The sequence below is a fragment of the Dermacentor silvarum genome, chromosome 3 (assembly GCF_013339745.2).
Source record: "Dermacentor silvarum isolate Dsil-2018 chromosome 3, BIME_Dsil_1.4, whole genome shotgun sequence".
Classification (NCBI taxonomy): domain Eukaryota; kingdom Metazoa; phylum Arthropoda; class Arachnida; order Ixodida; family Ixodidae; genus Dermacentor; species Dermacentor silvarum.
Genome location: NC_051156.1, coordinates 74,603,374 through 74,614,391, shown reverse-complemented (window position 1 = coordinate 74,614,391; position 11,018 = coordinate 74,603,374). Strand labels below are relative to the sequence as shown.

At 48.8% G+C, this 11,018-nt stretch overlaps 1 protein-coding gene across 1 annotated transcript in view; it reads left to right on the top strand.

Annotated features, from left to right (window-relative positions):
* The first annotated feature begins 4,128 nt into the window (after positions 1-4,128).
* Positions 4,129-11,018, top strand: part of LOC125944270 (monocarboxylate transporter 12-like) — a 36,413-nt gene continuing 29,523 nt past the window's right edge. Inside the window, exon 1 of the mRNA XM_049664617.1 lies at positions 4,129-4,348. Coding sequence (XP_049520574.1) covers positions 4,129-4,348 — 220 coding nt within the window. The remainder of the gene's footprint in view (positions 4,349-11,018) is intronic.

The following is an 11,018-nucleotide window of genomic DNA, read 5'->3' as shown; positions in this document are numbered from 1 at the left end:
GTTATGGCAATGAATGCATGACGAATCCATGACGATGATGGCGCGACTACGACGGCTACACTAGACTTGGAGGCCTTCCTGCGATCACGACATCACAACTACCATGACCGTATGACGGCCACGAGCATATACATTGCGGCACAGGCTATTAGACAACTCGCACCGCTGAGTCGGCGTGGAAGGCGTTACGACGACTGCATAAGGAGAGTCAGAATACGAAGCTTTATTGAAGACAATAAAAAAACCATGACGGCCTCACGACGGCGGTATGGCAACGAATGCGTGACGACAATGGCGTGACGACGACATCGTGAGAGTCGGACGACCAACCTGGGATCACGACAACGTAATCACCATGATGGCATGATGGCCACGAGCACATACGTAGTGACACATGCTATAAGAGAACTTGGACCACTGGGTGTGCGTAGAAGGGTTGGCGACGACTGCGTGACGACAGCCTGAAGACGAAGCTTTATTGACGACAATGAAAGGGCCACGATGGCGGTATGGCAACGAATGCAAGTGGACTGCAGGACGGCGAGGACGCGAGGACGTTGGCATGACGAGAGGTCGATGACCAACCCGGAAACATGTCAACACAACCGCCATGACAACTTGGGCCGCTGGCTCGACGTAGAAAATGTGACGATGGTGGTATAATGACCGTCAGATAACGAAGGTTTCATGACAAACATGGAACAACCAATACGACATCAGGGCCTCGAGTACTTTGTGGCCCAAGCTGGCAGACTATTTCGGCGACTGGGTTTGCGTAGGAGTCGAAATAGACAGGCTCACAAAGCGTGAAATAGGCAAAGAATGATAATCGAATTAGGTTGCTTAGAAGATTCCCAGGGTAATGACCCCGCCAATAACCATCATGTTGCCTTTAAATTGTTATCATGTCGCCGTTGTCATGTCTACATCGTCATTTCATCGTCGTCATGAATGCAGTTACCGCGATGCATTTGTTGTGATGTCGTCGTGGTAATGCCATTGTAATCACTCCAGCCTCGTCGAATGACTGGAGTCATGTCATCGTCATCACACTGCCATTGTCGTCATTGCGTCATCCTCAGACCGTCGTTACCATGTTTTCGTTGTCATGTCATCATCGTCGTTCTAGCTTCGTGAGCATGCCATCATATAGTCACGCCATCATCATCATACACTCGTCGTCATCCGATTGTTCCTTATGCCCTCGTCCTCAAGCTTTGGTAGTTATACGCGTATGTTCGTAATCATGTAAGAATTATCATCCCATTATCGTGTTGTCATGCTTTTGTCGTCATACCGCCTTTGTCGTTCCATCGACGTCATTTCGTCGTCATATATGGGTCGGCGCCATACAATGGTCGCCATGTCGCCATGTTCATGGGTCACCTGGGCAAGCAAGTGCCATAGATAAAGTAAGACGGTATCGGAATATGTCACATGTAGCCAAAGCAACGGAAGTCTCAGCATAACTATTACATATGCTAAATGCGACCAGAATTACGGTGCGGGGCTACACTGCACGAATGCTAATCACATTACCATCGACACTCGTCGTTTGATGAGCTCTGCCGTAACTTGTTTCTTTTTTTTGCGCCAGAACCATTTCGCAATTTATAACCAACTAGCCCAAAATCACTGCTTTGATCATCCGTGGTTCTAGGAAGAGCACAGGAGCGCCGTTTTGCATTCAACCACCATCGTTATCTGGCAATCGCGTCCCGAGATCGAACGCACGCCCTTATTTCCGGTAGAGTAACATTGAAGTAACGAGAAAAACATATCTTGCCATTGAAACAAGCATAACCTGAAAATAAATAACAGGCCAGGGCGCACCAAGAAATTGGAAGTCAGTTTTATATAACAAAGAAACAAAGTTCTTACAGGCACAACTGCGGATATAAAAGGGCTCCTGACAACTGGTCTCGACGCACGTCACAGTTGGGGATGTACTAGCTTGTGTAGAAAGTGCAATTTGAGGGACAGAGTGTCGCGGATGAAAATCGTCGAGACATGTATGAGGTGCTATCCATAAGTTCCGGGACTTTGAAAAGCACGGGCAAACTGAATGTGGTACACATTTCCGGTATGCCTTGCGGATCAGTGTCTTTCTTAAACGACTTGCGTCTAAGAAGTGTTCTTTTGCGAAGCGTTGTTTTGCAACTCAATGTTTCAATGACTTGGCGCATTTCTTAGCAACCAATATGACAGACTTCAAGGAGCAAAGGATTTGCATCAAGTTTTGTTTGAACTTGGCAAAACTGCGGCAAAAACTCATCGTATGCTAGAGGATGCTTTTGGAGACGGCACCATTACGCTGTTATGGCATAAGCGCTTCAAAGAGGGTCAAATGCATGTTGACTACGATGAATGTTATGGACTCCCGTCAACGAGCCCAACCCCGGAAACGATAGCGGAACTTCGTGTGGCGGTCACTGGAAATTGCAGGCTAACTATAAAGGATGTCTGCGTTATAAGTGGACAGTCGTACGGGACAGTTCAGCGAATTTTGTCGGGTGTTTTGAACATGAGGCGCATTTCTCCAAAATTCGTGCCAAGACTGCTCAGTGACGAACAGAAAATGCACCGTGTTTCTGTCTGTACGGAACTAAAGCAACCAGTCAGAGAGCATCCCACATTCCTCTGCAGTGTATTAACCGGGGATGAAACATGGGTTTATGGCTACGATCCTGAAACCAAACAGCAGTCATCGCAATGGATGTTGCAAACACCCCGCGGCCGAAAAAGGCACGTCAAGTTCGTGGCATTGTTAAGTCCATGCTCACAGTTTTTTTTTTATGTGCATGGAGTTGTGCACGAGGAACTCATACCTCCTGGACAAACGGTGAATAGCGAGCTTTACTGTAGCGTTTTGAGGCGCTTAACTTGAAGCATTTGCCGCAAACGTCCAGAAAAGTGGATAAACAACAACTTGCGTCTTCATCGCGAAAACGCGCCCACTCACACATCACTCTTTGTTCGACGGTTCCGGACTTCCAAATAAATAACAGTATTTCCGCACACACCCTGTTTACTTACCCTCACCCCTTGCGAATTCTTGTTCCCAAAGTTGAAGTTGATACAGAAAGGACGTCGGTTTCACACTGTAGAAGAGATCCAGTCGGAATCACAGGCCGTCCTCAACACACTGTCACCTGGAGAGTTCCACAAGTGCATAGAATAGTGACAGAAACGCTGCGATCGGTGTATGCATGCTCACGGGGACTACTTTGAAGGAGACAGTGCTGATTAGGCGCTATGATCAACAAATTGTTTTTACGACTGAATTCCTGGAACTTTTGGGTAGTACCTTGTATTTCAGACACAACCGCGAATGGTACTCTACGAACATTAACGTTGAGAAAGTCTAAATCTTGTATAATCATAGCGGCTGGTGTCAGAGAATATCACAGTGAGATGTCTTACCCTGGAATTGGTGAGCGGTTGTGTAGTTACAGGTGCCCTAATAGAACGACACCCACAGCTGTACAACTCTCGCTGATAAAGGCGGCGGCGCCGTCTCTGGTAAATTTTAATGACCGCATGACTCATTCTTGTGGTATGGTAAGTCTCAGTCCACCACATGCCACGCCGTGTGGGACGTTTACATCTGGAGCAAACACTGCATGGTCCGCGTTAATACAAAAGTTACACTTGATTTGCGTGGATACTGAACTCTCGATGTCCTCAGCAACGTTTTGTTAAAGACATATACTACTGAAACGCAAACATGACAGAAGGTAAAAGGAAGATGGAAGCTGGAAGTAATGAGCAGTAGTCGAACAAGGAATGTGTCATTAAGCCCACATCTGGACACGGGGCGTGTCTTCGTCAGGGCAACAACTGATTTGCTTAGCAGCATTTTTAGAATGCTTTCGTTAGAAGCTAGATTTGGTTACTTTGTGTGAACATTGCATAAGTGCGGATGATGCTAAATTAAGCACTTCAAGCCTACCCTTATTTCAGCACGCGAGACATCGATTATTTATTTTTGCTAATAAGCGGCCTGATTGCCAGCTATTTATATAAACACATTTGTTGCTGTCGATCTTACATTTTTCTACGAAATAATCAAATACAGATCTTCGTTCTTTTACAGAGGCGCAAGCTCATCTAACCAAACTATAAGCAATGGCAGCACCCAGGCCCAACAGCAACGCCCCAGATCACGCAACAGCTGTCCGCCACAAAGGAATCACTCTGGCAGCCTGCTTCGCCATCAATTTCCTCAGCAGCGCTTTCTATCGGAACGCAGCATTCTTCTACCCTTCGATCATGGAGACGTTCTTGGTCACCAGGGAACAGGCCTCTCTGCCGCTATTTGTTTACGGAGGCTTCTATCATCTTGGAGGTACGTGACAAAGTTTCTGGGCACTACGTACGTTTCAATGCACCTCTCTGTTACCCTCTGTTACCGTAAGTAGGATGACAGCAAGGTCACCATAATTTCAAATTTCTTACACTTGCGATAATCGTGTATCTAGATAAGTAAAGCAGCCTTTCTAAAATATAAAATGATCACTGAGAGAGAGAGGGGGGAAAAGAAGGGAGGTTAATTATAGGCGAGTTTCCGGTTTGCTACCCTGCACTGGGTTTGGCGATATAGGGGTTGGTAAGAGGGCAAAGAGAGAAAGGAAACAGAAAAACGGAGCAAGTAAGAGAAAAGGTGTTCCAATCACAGGCGTTCACACAGGCCGGTCGCAGAAGCGCTCGCATGGCCTTCTGATGTGATGGTAAGCAGCGTCGACGTCGCAAAATTGTTTCTTCCATCAGAGGCTGCTCGTTCAACTGGTTCAGCAGGACGGAAAGCAATCGTCTCTGCACACTGTAATGTGGGCACTGGCATAGAACACGCCAAATTGTTTCCATATCGCCGAAATCACCACAAGATGCGGCGTCGGCCATCCCTATCCGGAACGCGTAGGCATTGGTAAACGTGACGCCCAGCCATAGCCTACACAAAAGGGTCTCATCTCTACGGGAAAGTCTTGGTTGAAGTCGAAGGCTGAAGGTTGCATTCAGGGTGTATAAAAGGGCGTGCATAAAATGTGGTTCATTCCACTCTGATGTCGTGCATTGGAATGCGAGTAGGTAGAGAATCCATGCAGCATCTGTCCTAGAGAGCGGGATCGAGAGACGGTTGTGTTCTGCATGGGCTGAACGAGCAGCTTGACCAGTACGTTCATTGCCGATGATACCACAGTGACTTCACCATCATCATCATCATCCTATATTTATGTCCACTGCAGGACAAAAGCCTCTCCCTGCTATCTCTAATTACCCCTGTCTTGCGCTGATTCCAACCTGTAACTGCAAATTTCACAACTTCATCACACCACTTAGTTTTCTGCCATCCTCGACTGCGCGTCCCTTCTCTTGGTATCCTTCTGTAACTCTAACGTTCCGACGGTTACCTATCCAATGGATTACATGTCCTGCCCAGCTCCATTTCTTTTTTCTCGTAATGTCAATTAGATTATCGTCTGTCCCCGTTTTCTTTCTGATCCACACCACTCTCTTCCGGTCTCTTAACGTTAGGCCTAAGATGTTTCGTTCCATCGCTCTTTGTGTAGTCCTTGTTTTCGAGCCACCACATGTTGCGCTGCTGAGCACGAGCTCATGGGATCGAATCCCGGCCGCGGCGGCCGCATTTCGATGGAGGAAACGGCGTCAATGCGGTCGCTATATTTGACGGTGTTTTTCCCGTCAACTTGGCAGGTAGTCTGGCAACAGTGACCCCAGTGTCTGGCAACAAACTTCTACGACACTAGTCAGAACATTGCCGACTGGGCTTCGATACCTGTAGCCATTGTAAATAATGCAAAATAAACCCTTTTATTGTGATAGCAATTATATGGACACTCCAAGCGGATTTCTGCCGTCGTCGTTGCCGTGAGGTACCGTATAGAGTCCAAGGGCGATAAAATTGTCGTCGCGCGCCGTATGCTGTACGTGCGAGGGACGCACATACAGCGCGAAGGGACGCACGCTTTCACGAAGAGCGAACGCACTCCGGAGAACAAACGCGACGTCTCCGTCGCGCGAAGGGCCGCGGAGGGATGGAACCAAGGAAGGGGGGGGGGGCGTTGTGCTCCGGAACCAATTGCGCATTTAGCGACCCGGCGCAAGGGAATCTGGCGATTCAATCTCGCGCGCGAAAGGAGGAAAGTGTGAAAGCAGCGCGGAAGGGATGTCTTGTGTGGCTTCTACTCTGCCGGCAATGCGCACTTGTATTTTGCGCGGCTGAGGGCTGTCGCACGCGCCGTATCTTGAAAGCAATCTCCACACGGCCCTTACTTTTGTATACGCTGTGCTTTCACCGCTCAGTTTACGTTGAAGGGATAGAGTGCATGAACCTTCGGTCGCTGCTGCTTGCGCGCTTGCTCACGCCAGCGCTTCGACAGTGGTTGTCTGCGGTCAACGAGTGTGATCTATTCATTTTTCATGGTGCTGACACCATGCTTGGTAATTCCGTTAGTAAGTTGCGTCCCAGTTTATGCAGCCGTTGAACTATTTTCCTTCGTCCGTGTAGCTCTCTACTAGTAAATGTGTTATAGCAATTGATGATCCGCCTCTCAAGCAAAACTGTGACTTTTTCTCTCACTCCTACGCCCAGACGTACTCATCCCTGTGCCTGGAGCATTCCCGGCCTAAACGCTACCCCAAGCGTCAACAGCGTTTAATGAAAGTGGCACATACTGAGTGTATTTGTGGCGCAGCCTGCTAATGCGTCATGTTGCGGTCCTAGAGGAACACATGTGACGTGCGTTCTATTCGGCTCAGCATTAGAGAAATTTGAGGGATCTTTTTCTTCATTGTAGAGTGCCGCATTACTAGCCACACATACCTAGTTACTAAAGTTTGCATCAGAGACCTTCGATCAAGAGCGACACCCAGCTTCTGGCACATACCCACAGTCTCCAGTTGGCATCAAAGATGCTCACTAAAGACCAGAACAGATCGAGGGGTGCATACTCAGTGCTCGAAATCGGCGTCACAAATATTCTACGAACATGGGTACCTTCTAAGCCCCGGGTCCACAGTGACCCATGTCGACGAGAAAGAGGTTTTTTGAAGAGCAACACGTACGTACACATCGCCTCGTACTCAGTATGTACACATCGCCTCGTACTCAGTGAGCCAAGTTCGTCCGGTGGCTGGTTTGGAAGTCTTAACTCAGCACAGCCGCCCCATGAGCTGCCCATTTGTCCACGAACTGCCCAATCAGCCAGGTAGGTTTGAAAACGGCTTGATACAAACAAACATACATATATACGAGTACAAACATGCATAGCCTCCGGACTCTGCTTGAAGTACCCAGAGAATGCTAACGCGTTGAAAAGGTGGAGCAGTACCCATCTCACCATGAATGTCGACGTTAAAATAATTAGTAATGTAGCAAAGTAGCGACACAACGTATTGCCCCCGCAAGGAGACGCGTCATGTATGAGGCCTGTATGCAGCTCGGCTCGTCTCTCATACTTCCCTCTCGACATGCTGTGTCATTCGGCGGCGCTGACACGAATACCACGCGTGGCGCTTGTGTAAGTATTGTCACCAGACCTTTTCTAATCTGATTGTATACGCGTTTAGTGCCCTCTGAGAGCTACGCGGTCACCAGCTATTACACTGGAACCTTCGACGAGTCTTGTATGAAAGCCGACGCGCTTGACCCACGGTTCAGATTTTCGACGATCACCGACTGTGTTCGCCGCTATCGTAGTGCTTTGAATGACACTTGGTTTTAGTAGCACGAGTTCTCGCAATAAAGAGTTAATTTCGTGATTCGCACTTTTGCCGCTGTGTTCTTAACCGTCGTACAACGTGACAATATACATGCATAGAAGGTTCTGGGAATATACATGACGCATGTTCAACTGTTGCGCTGAAACACCAGATAAGCCTTAAGCAATTTTTTTCATTGCTGAGCGGCACATAGACAGTCGTACGTACCCAGTGATCCAAATAAGCCTCAAGGAGGTTCACTGTAGAGCATAACATAAGCAGTGGCACATACAGTGTAACACAAGGTGGCGTGAAACGAGTTAGTGGATGAGGGCCAATGCCTCATATCCAGTGACCGAAGATGTTCCGGCGGTTGGTTTCGAGCCGTGTTCTCTCATCACAGCAGCTAATACGCTAACTATTTGACCATGCGTAACTATGACTACAGAGTTTCCCACGTTGGTGGGAGAACGGTTAGAGGCATATACATGGATACGTAGTGGATTGACTGACAGTTAGCCCCAAGAAATTTCGCGAAGAACGGTAAGTGCGAATCGGTATTAAAATAATTTGCAGTTTATTCGGTGCGGGGCAGAATCGAACGCCCGTCAAGAGTGTCACATTTGGACACTCTTTTCGTGATATAGTTGCAGCGCCAACAAGAGTGGCGCCAGTCAGAAAAAGATTTGACGTGTAGATTTGACGTGTAAAACGCCGCTAGAGGGCCAGAGAGAGCGGACGCTCTTCGCATGGGCTCCGCCAACTTTCAATGATTGTGGCGGAAATACGCACTTTTGGACAGCGATATTATCACCAACGATTCGGGAAGGTCAACGAACCTCAGCGACAACAACAGTTCATTCAGGTGAGCCAATTTTTGGCCACTACAGCTACTTTTTGTTGGTGCCACGTCGACGGCAGTGCTAACCCTAAGGCACGAGTAGGCGGCGCCGTTACTCCCGCCGCAACTGCGGCCGGAGGTTAAGCGTAACGCGGGGAGTGCAGGCCCCCTGACTCGCCTCGCAGCTTTACGCAATGGACGACAAAGACGAACAAGTTGAGGGAGAAAAAATCTCTTCAAAGGAAATTCAAGACGAACAAGGGTGGAAAACGATCCATGCGCGTAACAAGAAGAATCGGGAGCCCGATGAGGACATTAACCCAGACAGGCAAGTGGACGCCAAGTCAGCAGACGAGGTGGCGTATCAAAGAAGAGCATTGAGGAACATCAAAAAGATGAACACAACACCGAAGAAGCCGCACTTGCCGAAAGAAGACATCAAGATCATTATCCGACCCAGGGACGGCTTTAACACAGCAAGATACAGCGTTGCCCAGATTGGCGACTGCATACTGAGAGCAACATGGCTGAAACCCGAAGAAGTGGTCAAGGACTCCATTCGCCTCAACGAGAGGCAGAACATCATCGTAGTGAGCGCGCCCACCCTCGAAAGTGCCGAGAAATACAGTGCCCTTAAGGAGCTCCGCATCGGAGACAAAACATACGAAGTCACCGCGTACATGACGGCGCCAGAAGATACATCCAAGGGAATAATCCGAGGGATACCGGACTACGATACTCCCGAAGACGTAGAGAGAAGCTTAGTGAACGAGAGGAACCCCGGCATATTACACGTCGCACTAACCTCGCGATCATTGTGTTCCGGGGGACGTACGTGCCGCATTACGTCTACTACAGGAGTTATGAGTACCAATGCGTACTGTACAAGAAGCAATACGAAACATGTTACGCATGCAGAAGACTAGGACACAGAGCGGACGTGTGCCCACAGCCGCAAGTAAGGAGGTGCCGCGGATGTGGCAGCGCTGAGCCTACCGACGATCATCGGTGCGAGCCCAAGTGTCTCCTCTGCGGCAGGGACCATCCGACTGGCGACAGGAAATGCAAGGTCAGGTTCAAGACCCCGTACTTGGTCAAGAAACGCCAATGGGAGAGAAAGCTTCAAGACGAAGAAACCTTGAGAGAACGACAACGCTCGGAAAACGCAAATCGCGACGCCGACGGCGCCGGTATCAAGAAAGATGACTTCCCAGCGTTGGACGACGGACGCCAGCATCGGTCTCGCTCGCGTTCCCGCTCCGGTGCCCACTCTCGGTCGAGAAGCCGCGAGCACTGTGACGGATCCAAGCCAAGGGCCAGTTCCGAACCCAGAACCCGGCGCAGGGCAGCCTCCCGGCCTGGAAACAGACCACTGGAAACGAAAGAAGCAGAAGCAGAGAGCGGACACCCCAGACCGTTACAGGTGACCTGGGCAGACGCCGTCTCCGGCGGGCGCTGGAGGATCGAGGCTGCTCCCCCCAACGCGACTACCGAGGCCAACAAGGAGTTAGCGCAGATTAAGCAAATGCTTCTGCAGCTTTCTAAGGACAACGCTAAATTGAGGGAGGACATTAACGTACTCAAGGAAGAAAACGCTAGACTGAGAAATGGAGTCAAAGACAGCAAAGAAGTAGCACAGATCGCCAAAGATACGGAGGAAATATTCGAGGGTGAGGACGAAGCGCCCGTACCCACAAAACGAAGGGCTATAGAAGTAGATTCAGACTGCAGTGAAAGGATAACATATAGGCGAGAGAGTAAGACCAAAAGACTGCAGGAAGAGTTAGAACTTAGAATGGAGGAAGATAAGAAAGGACTTGAAAAGAAAATGGACGATATTATCGGTCAGATCACTAAATTATTGCAACAGCAATTCGCCACGATTCAGCAGCAGATACAGGAGCAGTTAGGCTCCATGCAAGCGCGCGTGGGAGAGCTAGAAGCGAAATTATCGGTGGCAGTCAGTCTACCTATGAGAGCCTCACAAGCAAGCAGTTGCGGCCCCATTAAAACGGCTGGCAAACCGTACAGTCGGCCTGCGGTAACAGAGACGAGCGAGATCGCCGGAAAACTTTAACACCATGGATAAACACAACATATACACGATCTGGCAGTGGAATTGCAGGGGTTACGCTAAGAAAAGATGTCATTTACAGCAATACCTTATTAACAAAGAAAATCCAGACATCATAATATTACAAGAAACTAACGGGAAGGGAAAATTATCGGGTTACAAGTCCTACAGTGGCGCCGCGGGGGAGAAATCGGCCGTTACAACGCTGGTCAGAAGAAATCTCACGGCCGTCCAACACGGCACAGACATTAAGGGAATTGAACACACTTTAATAGAAATAATACCGACTCGGAAAGTACCTAGCAGCCTTTTCGTTCTCAACGTCTACAGCAGTCCGCGATGCAAACACAGATTCCGCACGCTCATTCGGAAAGCGATCGC